The 18204-nt window shown below is 40.5% G+C and overlaps 2 protein-coding genes across 4 annotated transcripts; one reads left to right on the forward strand and one right to left on the reverse strand.

The window, feature by feature from the left end:
* Positions 1 to 3135: 3135 nt before the first annotated feature.
* On the reverse strand, positions 3136 to 8119 carry LOC112555012 (angiopoietin-related protein 7-like). 2 transcript variants are annotated; one of them, XM_025223129.1, is made up of 9 exons: positions 7966 to 8119; positions 7108 to 7247; positions 6688 to 6898; positions 6285 to 6424; positions 5708 to 6035; positions 5247 to 5374; positions 4904 to 5000; positions 4265 to 4432; positions 3136 to 3424 (listed from the first exon to the last, which is right to left on the reverse strand). In XM_025223129.1, exons 1-9 carry the CDS (start codon positions 8015 to 8017, stop codon positions 3180 to 3182), a joined length of 1509 nt encoding a protein of 502 aa, XP_025078914.1. In that variant the 5' UTR covers positions 8018 to 8119; the 3' UTR covers positions 3136 to 3179. The 2 variants fall into 2 exon arrangements, with proteins under 2 accessions (XP_025078914.1, XP_025078915.1); XM_025223130.1 differs by having other exon boundaries at positions 7108 to 7244; positions 7966 to 8112.
* Positions 8120 to 10864: 2745 nt separating this feature from the next.
* On the forward strand, positions 10865 to 14117 carry LOC112555305. 2 transcript variants are annotated; one of them, XM_025223649.1, is made up of 7 exons: positions 10865 to 10978; positions 11369 to 11477; positions 11861 to 12006; positions 12248 to 12515; positions 13019 to 13236; positions 13707 to 13776; positions 13943 to 14117. In XM_025223649.1, exons 2-6 carry the CDS (start codon positions 11400 to 11402, stop codon positions 13711 to 13713), a joined length of 717 nt encoding a protein of 238 aa, XP_025079434.1. In that variant the 5' UTR covers positions 10865 to 10978; positions 11369 to 11399; the 3' UTR covers positions 13714 to 13776; positions 13943 to 14117. The 2 variants fall into 2 exon arrangements, with proteins under 2 accessions (XP_025079434.1, XP_025079435.1); XM_025223650.1 differs by having other exon boundaries at positions 10872 to 10978; positions 11369 to 11468; positions 13943 to 14115.
* The last annotated feature ends 4087 nt before the right edge of the window (positions 14118 to 18204 follow it).

Consider the following 18204-nt stretch of genomic DNA (forward strand, 5'->3'; position numbering starts at 1 on the left):
TTGGCAGCATTACTAACCGATTCACGAGAAACTGAAAATAATACAAACCCTACACAGACTACATTATTAGTTGGATTTAATATCACTAATGATGGTCTGATATCTTGATATTTGGGTGATGATGAAATATATTCATTTTTGTCCTCTAGGAATTTCATTTTTTCTGTCTGCCTGTAAGTTCAAAGCTTTTTTTGTGTTCACTGTATGCTTCTGTGTCAATCTTTATTATGTGGCAAAGCTTGTTTCCACATAGCCATTCTGTCTTTACTGGGTGAAGACAATGTTGCTCACTTTTAACTGAAGAAGCAGACTCTTGAGAGTTGTACTCAACAACATTCATAACAACATTCTCAAGCTTACAGTTTTAATGCTGAGTCTGTGTAGCCTGATCATTTTTTAAGTGTTCAATCTCAGTTTTAATTAAACAAGAAGCATCTTGAAAGTTTAACTCCAATTTCACAACATTCTCATGATTCCAGCTGCATGCATCCTGATCAATTTTTTTGTGATGCAGTTCCTGATCAGAGATGGTATCAGGCTGCACAAAAACTAACGTATAAGGAATTTGTCTTCTTTGAGTCAAAGCTAATTGAAATTTCTGTTTTAAGCATTACATCAGTACTTCTGTATCATCTACTGTTCTTGTTTCACTCTTAATGTTGAGAGCACATGGCACCTGTGCCTCCCTCTTCATGGCAGACAATGTGCTGTCCGAGTTGTCTGATTAAACCCATTGACAATTTGTTCAAGGACTTTCACACTTAATTCTGGTTTACTTCTCATCAAGCTGTACACATGATATCAACTACTTCCAGTCTAGTGTCTTAAATGATATTAACACGCCCTCTGAAGTCTGCTGCACTCCACTCTATGTGAAAAGATCTTTATAAACCTGATGCCTGACAGTTTCAACAATTAATTTTATTTCATACAAATTAAAAAATAAAAATTTAAAAGCAATGTAGCTTTTACATTGATGATTTGTACTTCATGAAGGTAAAGCATTAATAACTTTCTTCACCGACCAACCTACCCCCCAAAATAGCATGATAAATGATATTGAAATCTACAGAAGGTTAAACTTAAAGTATTCTATACACATTTATCTACAATATTTTAATGTAAAATAGTTATAGAATACTCTGTCATGAACCCGCCGGGTTCAAGCCAGGTCAACAGGGCCGAATCGGAGTAGGTAATTATAGGTGGGCCGGGCTCAGTGAAAGCGGACAGTGGAGGGAAGCCTTTCTGTCCGTTTTTACGACTTGACAGGTCGCCTTGACTGATAGAGGCGATCGAGAACCAGGGTCGGGGGTATAAGATGTAGTAGTTATGGGATTAGCGCAGTAGGCAGTAGTAGCGTTAGTATTAGAGCGATAGCGTCAGAGCCAGGTAGACTAGGTGACGAGTAGTCACGTGTCCTCTTAGTATATAGTTAGGGGTAGATGTTTAGTAGGGGCCTTTTCCCAAACACACCAGCAGGGACTACCATCTCTGAGCATCACATCAGCTGTAAGCAGCAAGTCTGTAGGGGGCCCGTTCTACCGAACGCATCGCGCTACTTGCTGGCACTTGCAGTCTGGAACCGTGGGAGTGAGGAAGGGGTCTCCGTCCTCGCAGACGTCAGGAAGGGGGTACACCGTCAGAACCGGCAACAGCAACTGCCACCCGTTGCCTGGGGCAACCACCGGGGGTAGAGATTACTGTCCCTGTGTACCTCTGAGGTCTTGGACGTCTGGAGCCGGTGCCGGACCACTGTCGCCTGAAATCGTCGCCGCATCTGCGTCCGTTGCCTGGGGCAACCAGAGGAGCAGCAATGCTAATGAGCTAGGGACAGTGCGTCAGGAAACTCACTCCTAACGTCGTCGCCATCCTCATTGCCAGGGGCAACGGTGTGTGACTTGTGATCTCAGCCAGCAGTGACAGTATTGTGCCAAGGCAGGTCTGTGGCTGTCCACTACTGGTTGTCTAGAGGCAGTCTATCGTGAACGACGCTGCCGTATAAGAACTGTCCAAGACTGATGAAGTGTACGCTTCCGGGGGAGTGTTCGTCGGATGCGGACTCAGAGTGCTAGAAGGAAAGTGTATTTTGTTTCATTTACATTCTTTACATTTTGTGACATGATGATAGTCCGACCTTCTCAAGACAGCAAAGCGTGTAGAGAGAGAGAGAGAGGAGGAGGGCAGTGACGACAGGGAGGATGAAATAGATCGCCTGACTGCACGAGTCAGCTGGAAATGGAAGCGGCCTCCCAGCCTCACAGGACACAACAAAGTGATGTCCCCCGTCGTCTGTAACAGGATGACTAGGAAAGAAAGTGTAGCTGGCGTGACTGGAAAGTGTCCGACGGCGGAGGCTGTAATTCATGGCATTCGAGTGATGGCGTTGCTCGACACCGGCAGTGAGGTAACGACGGTCACTGACGAGGGCCCGAGGGCACATACAGGACTTACAGCTAAAACATCTCCCTATCTCCTTGCGATGACCGCCGGAGCAGAGGTACCATACTCAGGAGTGGCTCTGGTGGACATTTTAGTTTTCGGCCAGTGTCTGAAAGACATTCCTATCCTGGTGGTCAAGGACCCTGTTGATGCGGGCACAAGAGAGCGCATCTGCACTCCGCATCTACTTGGTCGGATGATGGCCTCTACCGCAGATGTGCAGCAGGCAGTACAGGCAGCAGTTCGTGAGGCTCATCTTGAGAAGACAGTGTCAACAAAAGGATTGGCTAGAGCCGCTGGCAGCACGCAGTATAACAATTAATAATATTGTGACGATATTAATTAACAACAAGTCGATGTGTTTAAACTAACAGCAAATATGATCGTAGGTACATAAAAAAGCGCGTGCGCAGTCACGTACAGATATTCGTTCACCTGCAGGGTCACCTACACGAACAAACTTGGATTCCCAACACTGTTTATTTACATATTTAAGGGGTCAAACTTTTGGCACAGTCTCATATACCCTCATCCACTTTCCGTGACTTAAATATACTTGCAAATGTTTATGTTAGTGTCTTGGTCGCAATTTAGACGAGTTTTCCTAGAACAGGAAACATTACTTAACAAATAACGACAAATATATTAGTATTTACACAAGAGCAAAATTCACAACAACCCGCAACAACCAACTAAAATGCACAAGAAACAACATTTTAATTTTCGAACTGCTGCCGTTACACAGGTCGTATTTTCATTTCCGCTCGTTTCAGCGATCTGTAACTTTGACGGAAAGTAAACCACGTGACCCCATTCAAGTGAGGCAGCGGCGCGTTGGTGATGTAGACGCCGTTGAGATTGGAGTTGTAACAGTCGTTGTACCACCACGCCCCGTGATACTTGAGAGCACATGTCAAAGCCCGTGGCCTCCCGTGATCCTTTGTGGCGAACTCCTGCCCATTGTGGTACATCAGACTGTCTCCTACAAGGAGTCACGTGACACCTCATGAGCAACTAAATCACTATGCCAGTCATGTTTATTTTTCAGTTTAAGTCGACACATCTTGTGCTCAAAGGTAGTGATTTGCATATATTAAGCACCTCGAGAGAGGAAAGTGTATTACTGTACAAAGATTTCAATAATTATATTGTACTTTCAATTTCATATTTCAACAAATCTTGTAGAAATCTGAAAAATATTCATGGTTCCAGAAAGATAATATTGAAAAAATTGTGTCAATAGAAAAAAATTAGAATTTTCTTATAATGTAGTCTAGATATTCTATAATTTAGTCACCGATGGACTTACATCTGAGGTGACATTTTGAAAAAATATTTTAGTCAAAGCATAGCATTCGTGGCACTCGCTGTCGTTTGTTAAGAATTTTGTTTTTACTGTCACTAAAATTTGATTCAACATAAAAATTTCCTACTCCATCCTATAATTAGCTTTTATAGACTTTTTTCTATCAAACCTTATGTTTTTAAAACATCCCCTAACGCCTAACCCCTGTATCAGCACAAGGTTTTTAAAAGTAGAAAAGAGACTCAAAGCACTAATGGGCCTGTGGTCAAAGGGAAGTAATTCACTTTTTTTTCTACCAAGGGTTGCAAAGTTGCTTCCCTTCAAAGATACTGCATTCAGGAAACAAAATATAAAAGTACACCTGGTATATGAATAAAAAAAATGATCTGCTCAGACCAGTAGACCTGCCTAGATTAAGAAACCCTTTGCAGGTTTTTTTCTTGCTCGATAATATTTTTAGATATTTATTTTCAAACAGCTGGAGCATAAAGAACGGTTGCTGGTGCTTTTGGGTACCTGCGTCTCCACCAGTGAAATTGTCGACTCGGAGCTTAAAGCCAGTACTTTCATTCCCAACCGTGAAGCCGCTGTAGACGGCGAAGGTCTGGTTTCCATCGAAGTCCTCCAGGTCCACACGCAGCTCGTGCCTTCTGGCTGATGTCAGCACGTGCATGTTGTCCAGCCCTGAGACAGACAAGTCAGACTGATTGCTGGGACTAATCGCTGAAATCCAGGACTAACCAAAGTCCCTGACGAAAAAAAAGAAAGCTTGATTTGTAAAAAAAAATTAATAAAATAAATAAATAAATAGTGTGTATGCTAGTCGTCAGTTATATGTGTGTCTTCATGTTACTGATGTTTTTTGTTTAAGCAATAATTATTTCTATTAGTGCCAGTAAGGTAAAGAAGTGGACTGGCATCGATAAACGAGTCTGTGTTCTAAGTAAGAGTTTGAATACTGTTTAGCAGGATAAAAGCAATTTGATGTGAGTCACCAAAAAAAAAAAAAAAAAAAAAAAACCAGACTGGCTGACTTATATACATGTGTATGTAAATGATAAATCTAATACAGCTGATAGACACAAAGAGAAAAAAGATAAATAATACAAATTAAAGAAACTAGGGTAGAGAAAGGTAGACAGAGGTTGCCCATACCCAGCCAGAACTCTCGCCTCAGATTACCAAAACCTTGTTTATAGTCTGTCCAGTTGCGGTAGAAATCTTCGGAGCCATCTTGACGCCGCTGAATAACCTACAGTTATAAAAAAAAGACAGTTGAAAATCATGAAATTAATAATTTTAAACTATTTCAGTCATAAACAAACGCATAAATTACATAAACAAGGTGTGATTATGATCACCAATCATCAGACACAAAAATCCGTTTCTTTGTTTGCTAACTGCGGCCAGTGTGAAAAGGGCGACCCCTCGTCGACAATGTGTCATTCAATGACACTAGCAACGAAAAGTCTGTAATTTTTGTGAAGGTTGGACTGACCATCCATCCACCGCCGTCTGTAACCTGGTCACAGTACACCGAGATGTTGGTGCCTTCATGGAAGACGACGTGCACGACACTGTCGTTGTCATAACGCTGCACGTCTCGGCACGTGGCTGGCTGGTGCACTGAAAGAATCGCCTCTCGTTTGAAACTACGGATGATGATGACGAAGATGAGGATGAGGAGGAAGATGATGATTGTAACATTTCACGAGTCAATTGTTCTCAAAGATAGTTTTTACCATTTAGATATGCAAACTACATTTTTAATATTGTCATGGGACTAGATGATGCACTCCATTATGAAACTGACAGAAGAAAATGCTGATCGAGGATGTACCTCAACATTACAAATTATTTCTTGAAACAATCATTATTGTCCTTCTTGAAAAGTGCCATCCCGTTGATAATATCCTTTATCTATTTGCTGACGAGAGTGAGCTGGAGCAGAAGACTCACACATATCAACGCTGGCTTGCTGCCTGTCCAGCTGCTGCAGCTGCTCCTGGTAACGTCGGAGCTGTGACGCCAGATCCTCGTCCTCCTGCCACATCCCTTCAAACAGCTGCTGCTCGTTGGCTTCCAACAGCGTCATCCGCACGTCATCGCCGTCCACGTAGACAGTGGCCTCCCCTAACAAAGGGGAATCACTCGCTAGGCATTGCCTTGCCGGACTCTGGTGCAGAATGGAACACGAGTAGTTTCCAGTCTCCGCTGAAGTGTTTAGTGATAACAGGAAATAACCCTCCTGGTAGCTGGAGCTGGGATAAGCGGATCCCGAAGGTGTCTGAAAAAAATCTGTTGCACTTTCAATTTTTCTTACTTAACAATCTAATTTCCAGTTTATTCCATGTTTAAAATAATAAATCTGTTGAGCTCGTCGTCACTGAACATAGCTACTCAGCCTGTTTATCTACCCGACCTGTGCAAATCAGATACCCTCACGATGCCCATGAATACGAGCCGCGAGGGGTTTAATGTTTGGCAAGCGAAGGTGTTCATGAATCTTTTATATCAAAAGCAGTGAGTTGTTTACCTGCCATTGCACCCTGACTGACGGCTGACCCAGGTCTGTGAACTCTCCACACTCCAGCACCACGTGCCAAGTGCCTGTGACGTCATCTTTCACCGGTAGAGGACGGCGATGCGCGTGGAGCTGTGTTCCAGCTGGAGGAGCTGTGACGTAGCAGAAACGGATGCGAGGTCGTGAAGACAGTTGGCAGAGAGATTGAACACAAAAACAATAACAATACCGAGAAGCATAGCAAATTTTAAGCCGATCTTAGGTACGCACAGAAAGAGCAAATGAAGTGTTTACAGTTTAACTTACACATTTCATATGACAGGACAGGCAGTAACGTGTATTGTTACGAACGTCTATCTATGAACAATCATAGGAACAGATGTGCGAGAGGCAAAAGTCCCTTCGAGCATCTTACCAGCGATCTCAACATGAGTGAAGCGACTGCTTTCTGTCACGTGACTAGCGTTGTACGCATGCACGCGCACTGTGTACAGTCCCGCATCGCTGATCATCACATCCCGCAGCAGAAGCCCGGCGTTGGGTACGTACTGCACAATCGTCGTTGACGACGAGAAAAACTGGCCGCTGATGAAGGTAGCGAGGACAGTCTGGTTTTCCTTGCTGCGCTAAACATGACAAACAAACAATAAACAAATAAATATGCATGCAGGCAAAGTTATTTCATGATGGTCTTACAAAAACGATCGTCCATATTTGTTCTGTTAATAAAGACAGAAAGAAAAAAATATTTTCTGTATTTTCTGTCTAAGGTAAGAAATTTATAATGAGGCTACATAAAAAGTCACGAATGAAAAATCCGCAAAAGCCAGCAAACCTCAGAATACCAAGTAACATCCAAGATGGTTTCAGGTGTATCACTCGTGAAGGACCATGGGATGGAGACGTCACTTCCTGCGCATGCGTTGGTGACTTCACCGACTCTAGGAGAAGAAGACCACTCCAAAGCGCTTGCTGCTGGCAAAGAAAGAGTGAAGGCTGTTTGTCGAAATTTGTTATAGAATATGCATACTGTTGACAATGAAACTTGCAGTGACATAAACAAGAGAGATGTGTAATAAACAACAGACAAGAAACCAAATAAAGCCATGGATGGTGAGTTTTGTAAACAGCCTGGCAGTGAAATGTTTTAAGTATTTTTCTTATATTTACACAAAGAAAAAACTCTAAGGAAATTTTTGACAGTAAAAAGTCAAAAGATGTGACATTTACAGTTAAACAAAAGCGTTCAATGTCTACAAACATACCATGCACAGGCAGTGACCTTTGACCTATGGCCTAAAAGGAAAACACACTGCGCAAACTAAACCTGTCCACCCTTGCATAGTGAGGTGAGCAAAGCAGATTGCTGTCTAACCTGCTTCACTCACACACACACCCAACCTACAAACCCTTCTACAACTCGGAAAATATTTAACTTTTTCAGAATGTAAAGAAACCAAATATGAATTCTACAGTCACCAACGTTTCCGACATTGCCTGCGAGGGGGTAGAAATCTTCCAAGTTTTCATGATAAAAGAAAAGCAGATGAAAAATAAATCCCAGACAGGCAGGATTCGGAGGCATGCAACTTTTCTACGTGTCCGAAAAACAAACAGACAGCTGGTAGAAAACATAACCAAAGACAAGAGGCAAGACAGAGAAGCGAACGGACTAACAAATATTTACAATTACCGATTAAAAACGACTGGAAGGCGAGAGATGCTGAAGTCCAAGACAACCACATGTTGCAACTTCAGAGAAACTATTCCACCTCGGCAAAGCCAATGGAGAACGGACCTTGAACCACTGTTGACCCTGACATTCTTCTGGCAACTTCCAGAAATCTTCTTGCTCACACAAAGTCCCGAAAGGAGATTAATAATTATTTAACCCACGAAGTGACCCTCTATTAGAATTAAAAAGATTTTACGGTTTCAAAAATAAATCCTTTATCAGAGTTAAGACAAAATATTGATATATATTATCTATGTTGAAATTTTGTTACAATAAATAAAAAGTTATCTCCTTGAATTTAGATAATGGTACATGGACAAGTTTAAAATGTTACCCAAAGTATGCTTCTGCTTTGTTTAGTGGGAGCACAGTTTTAATTCTTTTCTCTAAACAGGGTTGGTGGTCTTCATTTCTTCTGTTTGGCTGTCTGTATTATTGCTTTGTGGTTGGTAATCAAAGCAAAAAGGTTTTAGACACAAGTCTTGTCTGCCTGAACGCATTTCCAAGACACAGTCCTGAAAAAGTGATGTTCAGTTTCTGAAAGTCAGAGGGAGAAATTAAGATGTTCCAGACTACAAGGACGAGGAGGAGAAGAGAGGCAAATGTGTTGTTTGTCGGTGAGGCAGATATGTACAGTCAGGTAGAGTGTATTGTGAAGAAGAAACAGAAAAATGTATTTTAGTTAGGGACCTCGTGAGAGGAACATGTCAACTTTTGAGATAGTTACCAGTCACACTTCTAGTTGCCCTCACTTACTCTCTATCTATATATACACAAAAGTACAGATATACAACCCTAACTCTTTCGGTCATCTATATATATATTATCTCTCTCTTTGCCCCAGTCTTTGGGTGAGCATGATGTTGTAACAACAGCTGTGGAGGTGCTTCGGTATCACTAATTTTGAGCCCTTTTCAGAAGCTATCCTCTTGTGTTGCCTCGTCAGCATCCTCTGTCCACTCATCTCCTGAGGACTGACTTGTACCGCGTGCCGTGCACGTTCTCTGTATATAAAGATCATTGTGACATTTACTCTCTCAGTGCATGCCCTGTGTGCAGACATTTTGTACCTCCATATCACCGAGTCTCTCGAGTCAAATAATGATGAATCATGCTAGGGTTTTCTGTACACCCGACTTTTTTGTCGCACCTGTCACTCAAGTTCACATCAAGTCAATGAGTTCTCAAGTTATCATTGAGTGTGGTAACGACGGGTGGTGGAGGAGGTAGAGGGCGAGGAAGGAGGGAGGGAACAGTCAACAGACGACATCACGAGAAGAGTCAGGTGGGGTGAGCAAAGGTTGAGGGTGAGGATGGTGTGGGGGTAAAGGATGGGGTGGGGTAGGGAAGGACGTCAAGACACCGGTTCAAATTTCTCCTTCCCTCTGTGAACCTTTTAAAAAAATTTCAAAAACGCTTCTAATGCAGAAATTTCAAAACTGTAGTTGACACGTTACATGAGCTCTGACCCTTTCCCACCATCTTTCTCTCTGTTTGATGGCCTGTTTCCTGGAAAGTGAACTGTATTTGTGATATAACTATTGTTCAGGATAGGAATTTTAATTAGTCTCATAACTATACAATCATTTATATGCCTCATGTAAAATGTTGTCAACTTATTTTACACTTTCGTTTAGTTCTAGGTGAGAAATTTATGGATTCCAGTAAACAGACGGTAGAATAACACCCACGCACATATACCTATATATATATATACCTGGTCTGTCACACCTGCATTCTAGTACTAATCATTAATTTATGTGCTGCAATTACCAGATCAACTGTTTTAGAAAATCAAAATTCAATTTTTATTCTTTGCTTTTGTAAAATTCGCTGTTTATTGCTTATTTATTTTTTATATAAGCAGTTTATTCTTAGCGCTGCTACACACACAGGCATGTACCCGTATATGTATTGTCTATCCTGTACTAGACATTCCTTGCTAGTCCCTTAAAGTTTACTTTATGATATGATTCACTGAATATAAATTCATGTTGACAAAGTAAGACAAGTTTTTATCTACCTCTCAGACGATGTACATAGAAGAGGAAGAGATTGATGATCGGACAAAGTGGAGAAGAGAAAGAATGATTAGTCAGATAAATTAATTAGAGAGAAAGAGTAGATTAAATAGAGAATTCATTATATCAGTAGACTGTAAGATTGATATATTAGATATCTGTAACAATATCAAATGCCTAGATATATAGATTTTACTAAATAATGAATATAGATGTTAAGATTGAGTGGCTAAGGCGGAGATAAATATCCAGATGTCGTTCCTATGCTACTGTATCACCTAAGCTATGGGAAACAGTATTTAGCCGGCCTCTCTTGCTTATTTGCATAATACATTCACAGTAAGAAAACCAAAAGGACTGTTGCATTATTTGCAGCAGGCAAACGGTGGGTAGGGGTGGGGCTGAGTGTCAGGTGGAGTCTTGTGAGGACGAGTGTTCTCTTGGACTTTCTCATGCCTTTCTTTGCCCACCCGTCCTTTAGCCGGTTCCTCTACAAACACGCGGGTGTTACACTGTCAACCCCACTCCATAAAGACTTCTGTGCGGTCTCTTGCACAAATTGCCTTTTAAATTTTTATTTAGTGGAAAGCCTAGAAGGTGGAATGATCCAGTAGGAATTGAGCAATGCTCTTAAAAAAGGCGCCTTGTCATTCTGTCCAGTAGTGTTGCACGGGTGTCAACAATATTTTTTTTAATTTCTTGACTACCCGTTTCATACATTACCAATTCTAATAATATCTCAACCGTGACAGCAGAATTTGGCTAAGAAAGAATCGTGCTGGTTGGGAATAAAAGAGAGTAGGTCGAGCCACATCCTGAGTGTGAAAATGTGGACCCACTTTCTCATTGAATCCCATAATGCCTTGTCATGCAAACACACAAATTCTTATAAAAGTGGACATCTTCGTTACTGAGCTCACCAGAGACAACTTCAGCTGCAACTTTTACAAGTAAGTACTGATGGACCACGAAAATTGTAAGATGAAACAAAAATTAGTACTTCTGCTTAAAATTGTATTGAACTTCGTCTAAAAAAAATCACATTTTTTGGGAAGAATTTGTAGTACATTGATTAATTTGTATCTTAATTGCATGCAAATGAAAATTTGTTAACGAAAAGGTTATTTTGAAACTTTGTTGTAACAAGTGGAAAAGTCATATACACAGAATAAAGTTGCCTCATATAAGAAATATTTTCCTGCATCATCATTATCATTATCATTATCATCATCATCATTATTATTATTACGTTATCAGATTATGGTAATGATAACATCTGGAAAAGTTGACTCTTTGGAAAAATAAATGTCTTTGTACTGAAGGTTCGTTTCTCTGTGTAGTTCCATATCCCATAACGACGGAAGGTGAAAGATGACTCAGCTACCTTTGGCAGTAGGGTTCACCCTTCTTGGTCTGACCTTCTGTTTCCCACAGCTTCAGGTTGGTCTAGTGAGTAGCGACTATGTTTATTTTTCTATATTTTGCAACGCATGCGCAGATCATCTTTCAGTCCGTCCTTTTATGGTCAGCAATCAAAATACATCTCTTCAAATAGAAAAATATATTTGTTTATGGAGAGATGTGTGTGTGTGTGACTGAGCTTTGGAAGTGGTTGTTTGCTCCTATGCATAGCCGGCTACTAGCACGGCCATGTGAGAAAGATAGTCGTGTGCAGTAGGTTGTCAGAACTATGAAAATGTAATTTTAGATTATTACAATTTTAAACAGAATATATAAGAAGCATGGGGAAAAACACACACACACACAAGCACAGAGAGAGAGAGACAGAAAGTTGCATGCATCTTTACAACCTGCAATATTTTTTTTTAAAGGGAGACAAACCCCAAGCTGCTAAAGAAGCTGGCGTCTTGCCTCCCCTGAATCCTCAGCTGGCTCAGCTGATTGTCGAGAAGATCCGCGAGGAGCTGCCCAAGCCATCAGAAGAAATTACCGAGAACCTGTTCAAGTCATTTGTCAGGTAAACTCAATCCCTTTCTTCACTAGTTTGGCTTCATTTAAAGAAAAACAAATAATGATTTCAATAATCTAATGACTTTGAGAGACCAGTCCGACTTTAAATAAATTAACAATGATAAATATTATCCACGATACATCATCAAATTAAAATATTTTTACAGTTATAATTTCCATTTCACATTCCCCGATCCCTGAAAAAATCCCCACTACTAATAAACCGTTTAACTGATCTCAATGTACAGCTACCTCTATGAGCGCCACGAGTACGAAGAGGCCAAGAAGCTTCAGGTGAAAGCCGAGAGCCAGGATGCCCAGGCTGCATTCAAGGCAGTCCTTGCCCACCTCCAGCAGGTCGCTTCCCAACAGGAGCCAGCGGAAAATACTCCACTAGGCTTCCAAGCAGCTCTACTGCAGGCTGACCCCGAGGAGAAGGAAGATGACCCGGAACTGAAGGCCATCAAGCTCAAGAGTCTGTTCAAGCTGCTGCTTAACTACAAGAGCTACTTGAAGGTGGGTGATGATAGACTGCTGGGTACAGTTAGTCAATAGCTCGTTGTTTTTTGCTTTGTTTTGTTTTGTTTTTGTTTGTTTGTTTGTTTGTTTGGTTGTTTTGGTTTGGGTTTTTGGTGTTTTGGGGTTTTTTTTTGGTTTGGTTTTGGTTTGTTTGGGATTTTTTTTTGGGGGGGGATTGTTGTTCGTGTTGTTGTTGTTGTTGTTGTTGTTGTTGAAAGTTCGTGGGGTCTTTTCCTTGCTGGTCGTCATGATGTATCTTATTTATGATCGTGTGCTACGCTGGTTTAGATGACTATACATGTGAACAGAGATGAATGGATAGATAGGAAGAATGAAAGTCTTTCTGGAGAGTTATAATTAATCCTTGTCTAAAAAAATAAACATGTTTATGTCTCCCTTACTCTATATTCTACTCAGGTACCTAGTAGTCCTCAAGCCTCATGAAAATTTACCATCAACACTCAGGAAACACTATCCACTAATTTCACTTTCTGTCCTAGGTCGGTCAGGAGATCGTCAAGCTGGGGCTGCCCAAGGAAAAGTCCGAGCGCCTGTTTTTCGAGTCGTTTGTGGAATTTCTCTGTGATTCCAAGGAAATCGTGCTGACTGCCCAGAAGAAGCTGGCAGTGCAGCAGTGGCTGAAGGATGCGCAGGAGGAGGCCAGCAGCAGCAGAGTGAGCAGGAGCAAAACGAGGCCAAATTTCGCCAGTTTCTCCAGGTATTTCTTCTTTGAAAGAGAAATTTTTTTCCCTTTTTTTTTTTAATCTTAACACAGGGTGTGCATGCTTGAATGTTTAATGAAACATAAGCTGTCATTGTCTCTAGCTGAATACATTGAAGCCATTATCGGTGTAGTTCTTTCAGCATGTCAGATTATTAAATATTTTGAAATTTTAGTGATATGACTGAGTTGATAAGAAAAGGAGTTGGGTTCTTCGATCAACGTGTTCAATAACAATAGGAAAGTGAAATTACAGAGGTTAATACAAGAAAGACTGTTATTTGATCATTTTAATCTACCATTCAAATCGTTCTTAATTAAAGGTGTAGTCAACACCGAAAAAATACAAAAATACTTTGAGATGACTGCATGAATGTCACAAAAATAAATTGTCTTTATAGGTCGCTGTATTGGAAATGATTTCGCCACATCTAATAATAATTTTGTTTTGAATTTATTTTTGGCAGTTCCTGAAAGAAAAGCGTGGCCTTGGTGGACAGTAGTCGTCCCATGCCTCTCCTCCATGTTCGCAGGTCGGTGAGTACAGACTTTCATACATTAACAGGATTTGATAACCGAGGAATGTAGACGAGTGATAAGAAAAGGTTCATCAAACAAGGTTGGCCGTTTTGACTTGATCAAATATTTGGACATTCGCCTAGTTATAAAGATAATCTACTTATTTGTCTTCTCTTTCTTTCAGGTACATTTCCCTGAAGAACAGTCAACAAAGAACAAGACTCACCTGCACTACAAATGAAACGCTGAAACCTTTCACACCTTTTTCTTCATTAAAAAAATTTAAATAAAGAAGTCTCTTCCAAATATTTTTGATTCATCCCAGTTTTTTTCTTGACGATGTACCTGTACTTCCGAATCGAGATTTCATCTTTCATTACACCTTTTAAATAACTTTAATAAAACAGTCTTTTCCAAGAAAACTTTATTTCATCTCAGTTTTCGTCCTTGTAAGTGAACTGAAATCTCCTTGCTAAAACTTGTATGTGTGTACATCTCTGTGTTCATTTATTTTTATTTTATCTATCGTCGCTTCTATTTATTTATGCTAATTTTGCTTGCGCTCTATCTTTCCGAGGTTGTGTAAATACAATCACAAACAAGTCAACAAACAGATATACAACTCTTACAACACAAAAATTGCGCCGATCGCTCAAAGACCTACACAGGTACACACAGGTAGTAACCATGGCACAGATCGCGAGAAAGAAGCCGACAAAAGATAAAAAAAAAAAAAAAAAGACGAATTGGATGTTATCAAAGCGTTGACTCTTGGTCACGTGACGTGCTGAGGTCACGCGCTGAGGGTTGACGCTGAGCAAACAGAGCCTCGATGGAGCTGAGAGACAGCCCCGTGCCCCCTGCCCCTGTTAGTGAAATAAAGAGAGAAGTTTTCTGTCGACAGGTTGTGTGACAGTAAATTTGACTTTCTTGTCATGCACTACAGTGCAAAGATACACAGGACCTTTCTTCTCCTTTCCTCCCTCTCTCTCTCTCTGGTAAAGTGTCGGTGGCCTCGACTGCAGAGCACAAGGAGAATTCTAGAAATGCCCTGATTCGAACCAGGAGGTAATCGGGAGAAGCACATCTTCGTTTATCTGATCTCCACCCTGAAAATGATCAGGGTACATGGTCTGTGCCAGTTTCTTGAAGGAGGTGATAGAGTGAAAAACTATGTTTACACTTCTATATTCTCCTGCTTTTCGTCTCTAGCTTTCTTTTTCTTTTATTCGTTTTTTACTTATTTACTTTCTTCTTTCATTTTACCTTCAATCTTTTGTACCTTCTATCTTTGTTTCTCTCTTCCTTTTTCTCCTTCCTTGAATATTTCTTCTTTGATTGGTTTGCTTTCATATTTCCCGTTTATACGAATACAGGCTGATGTTCATTAGATAGCAAAAAGACGAAGAGAGACAGCGAGAGACCAAAAAAAAAAAAAAGAAAAACTCGGCATAAAAAAGACAGAAAAATAAAGTTACTTGCATGCTCACCTGTTTTCTCGGAAAATCTTACATTATAGTTAGAGTTATATTATAGTTAAACCTTCCTGTTTATACACTTCCCCGAACAGTGCCTGTGCCTCTAACAAGGTTTTCTCTAGGACACAAATCTTCACCTCATAAACACATTTAATTACCCGCCATGTTTGTACCTTTAGGATGACGGGAAGATTTCTAACTGTACTGTGTCTAGGCACGTGATAAAACTGTGTCTACACATCTACCATGACAAGTCGAAACACCCAACAAAATATAACAGACATGTAGCAGCACCAGGCTTTGAAGTGGGACCGTGAGAGGAATCCACCGGATATGACGTCATGAACAGGAGGATCTGTTTTCAGAAGAGCCCTATGCAGTTGACTCAAAGAATCATAAGGCACCTCTGGAAATCGACCCTCCCGCTCCTGGATGTAAGGCAAAGGGGAGTTTGTGAAGGGAATAAGATCTGTTGTGACAGCGACAGACAAAATAAACAATGTACACACAAATGTTGGGGACAACAACTAACAGACGAAACTTGAGGTACGGCAATAAACAAACAAACATTTGGTAGGGCAATGAGTAAACAAAATGTAAAGTATGACTGTAGCAGGCAAGGTAGTAGTCTGAGAGCAAGAAAATTGAGGAGTGACACCACAAATGTATTCTGTGGGACAACAACAACAGACCAAAGGCAACAAACAAACACATCAAAATGGAAAGGTGAGCAATTGTTTCCCATCCTGATATTCAGGTTTTCTGATCAAGATCATACCCACACTGTTTCACGTATGATATTTGTGACAGCATCATGATGTATTGCTTCCTGATCAAATATTTCAAACTCTTTACCTACAATATCCACAAACTTAAGTGACCTATCAAGACTTATCAATTTATTTCCGACATAGTTTCTTATGAATCCAGAAAAAATGGACTAAACAAAAACGCTTACAGTCCAGAAAATATTCCACCTACCTTGTATTTAATCAATTACTTCCCTTTTCTTACGGAGAGTTCTGTTTGTCTTTAGGTAAAAGAAAAACTCATTTGGTTAAAAAAAGACTGCTTTGAGTTGTTTTCTTATTTTATACTCATTTGGTCAGGGTACATCAGCAACCAGTTCCACAACAACGAGACAACATGTCGAATTTCATTACAACAGTCCGAAAAGAGAGAAAAAATGTTTGAAGTTTCGTTCCTTCTGTCCGAAGAGACATCCACACGAATGTCGACAGCAACAAGAACATCGACAACCTCGCCTGGTCCGTGTTCAGTGGCGAGTACGACACACCCAAGATATTGCACAGAGCGATTTTTTCTAGCCACACCCACCAAGCCGGCTAAGCTACCCGACCGCCACCCGAAGGAGAAAGAGGACGTGCAAAGTCTGACGACCTAAACTTTAAAAGCAAGGCTGGTAAAATGTCTGCTGGGTACAAACTTTGAGTCTTTTATATTTCAGTCGACAGGTAGAAAATCTTGACTCGATGTTTAGAAATTTTTCTCGTTAAAGGTCAAGTGTCGAGCATTTTAACGACCTGATGCAAAACAATGTTCCCAAAATAAGAATTATACCCTTCTTCCAATCTCAAAAAAAAAAAAAAAAAAAAAAAAACAAAAACACACACACACACAAGGTGTCAAATTCATGATGCCACGAATCAACTCACAGAAAAGTTTAATCTGGTCTACCACTGGCTGTAACCGTCACAGTGTAAACATATTCAAATATTTTCTTTGTTACTGATGACACGTTACTAGACCTTTAATGTCACTGTAGATGACGAGTTATTTACTCTTATGCTTGTATACTTATTTAAATTATATATGTGTTATATTTTATACATGAGATATGCTTAAAATATTGTATGTCATCATCATCATCATCATCATCATCATCATTATTATTATTGCCGTTTTTATCCCGAAAAATATAGGGGGAGGGCTTGTCTGTGTGTGAGCGCGCCTGCGTGCATGCGTGTGAATGTTTTGTTCGAATTTGGTTGTTATTTTTCCAGGTGACTCGTTCAAACAAACAAGCATGACTATCCAATATTATTGAGTTCGTGAAGCAGAGTTTACTTAGGATATATTTATATAATTATCAGGACTCGAGTCAGAATGGATCGCACACCCCGGGAGTAGAGAGAAAACACAATCGTGCCATGACTACCACCTACATAAAAAAAATAAAAATAGGTTTCATGTACTCGTGTACCTGTGTGAAAAGAGATGTCACCTACACAATCACGAAATTCTCCCCACACCCAATATTTAGTGTCCGGCGCATGTGCAGTGCATGAAGTCACAAGCTCGTGCTTGACATCAACCCTCGCATGGAAATAAAATAAATAATCTGACACCTCTTACCTTGCTTACAAAACAGTATTTACCTGTGTGCGCCACATTACCCACCCGTGGCTCTGCTTTGCGACAAGGAGCCCCAAACCGGGTGCGTGCCTTTTCAGGTTTTCTCGCACTGGAGAGTTCTCCGGTTCAAAGTATAACTTGTGAGTGCTCTCCCCCTGTCGAGCTGAGCACCGCTGAGCTCCCCTGGCCTCGTTAATAACTCGACTCGACCAACTTTTTTTCTTTTGAGTTCGTGTGACACGAATTTCGAACAGTCAATATTTGGAGTAGATAGTCTTACGATGAGGTGACATCTGTCTTTCTGTCACTGGCGAATATTTAAATAGGGAGATATCTTTTTTTATTATTTTTTTTTTATAGAAGCCAGGGATAAGGGGAGGGACAAACACATCTCAGAAATTTGTAGTGGGGTATGTGTCGTGAAATGTTGAAAAATGTTCGCCCACTCGCGATATATTACTGTACATTCATTCTTCCTTCCTCTTTCTCTCTTGGAGAGGGTTTGTATCTATTTGTATATCCATCTCTTCTTCACTCTTTCCAATCCGTCCGTTTGTCTTTATCATTCTTTTTACACTTTTTTGTGCTCTAA

This window comes from Pomacea canaliculata, linkage group LG14, assembly GCF_003073045.1.
Source record: "Pomacea canaliculata isolate SZHN2017 linkage group LG14, ASM307304v1, whole genome shotgun sequence".
Taxonomy (NCBI): domain Eukaryota; kingdom Metazoa; phylum Mollusca; class Gastropoda; order Architaenioglossa; family Ampullariidae; genus Pomacea; species Pomacea canaliculata.

Excerpts from the sequence above, each read along its gene's own strand:
- LOC112555012 (XM_025223129.1), bottom strand. The coding sequence starts at position 8,017 with ATGTGGTTGTCTTGGACTTCAGCATCTCTCGCCTTCCAGTCGTTTTTA. Across the intron at positions 5,375-5,707 it reads GCAAGCCAGCGTTGATATGT|TGCACCAGCCAGCCACGTGC; the intron begins GTGAGTCTTCTG and ends CGATTCTTTCAG. Across the intron at positions 4,433-4,903 it reads GAGGCGAGAGTTCTGGCTGG|GGCTGGACAACATGCACGTG; the intron begins GTATGGGCAACC and ends TGTCTGTCTCAG.
- LOC112555305 (XM_025223649.1), top strand. The coding sequence starts at position 11,400 with ATGACTCAGCTACCTTTGGCAGTAGGGTTCACCCTTCTTGGTCTGACC. Across the intron at positions 11,478-11,860 it reads CACAGCTTCAGGTTGGTCTA|GGAGACAAACCCCAAGCTGC; the intron begins GTGAGTAGCGAC and ends TTTTTTTTAAAG. Across the intron at positions 12,007-12,247 it reads CTGTTCAAGTCATTTGTCAG|CTACCTCTATGAGCGCCACG; the intron begins GTAAACTCAATC and ends CTCAATGTACAG.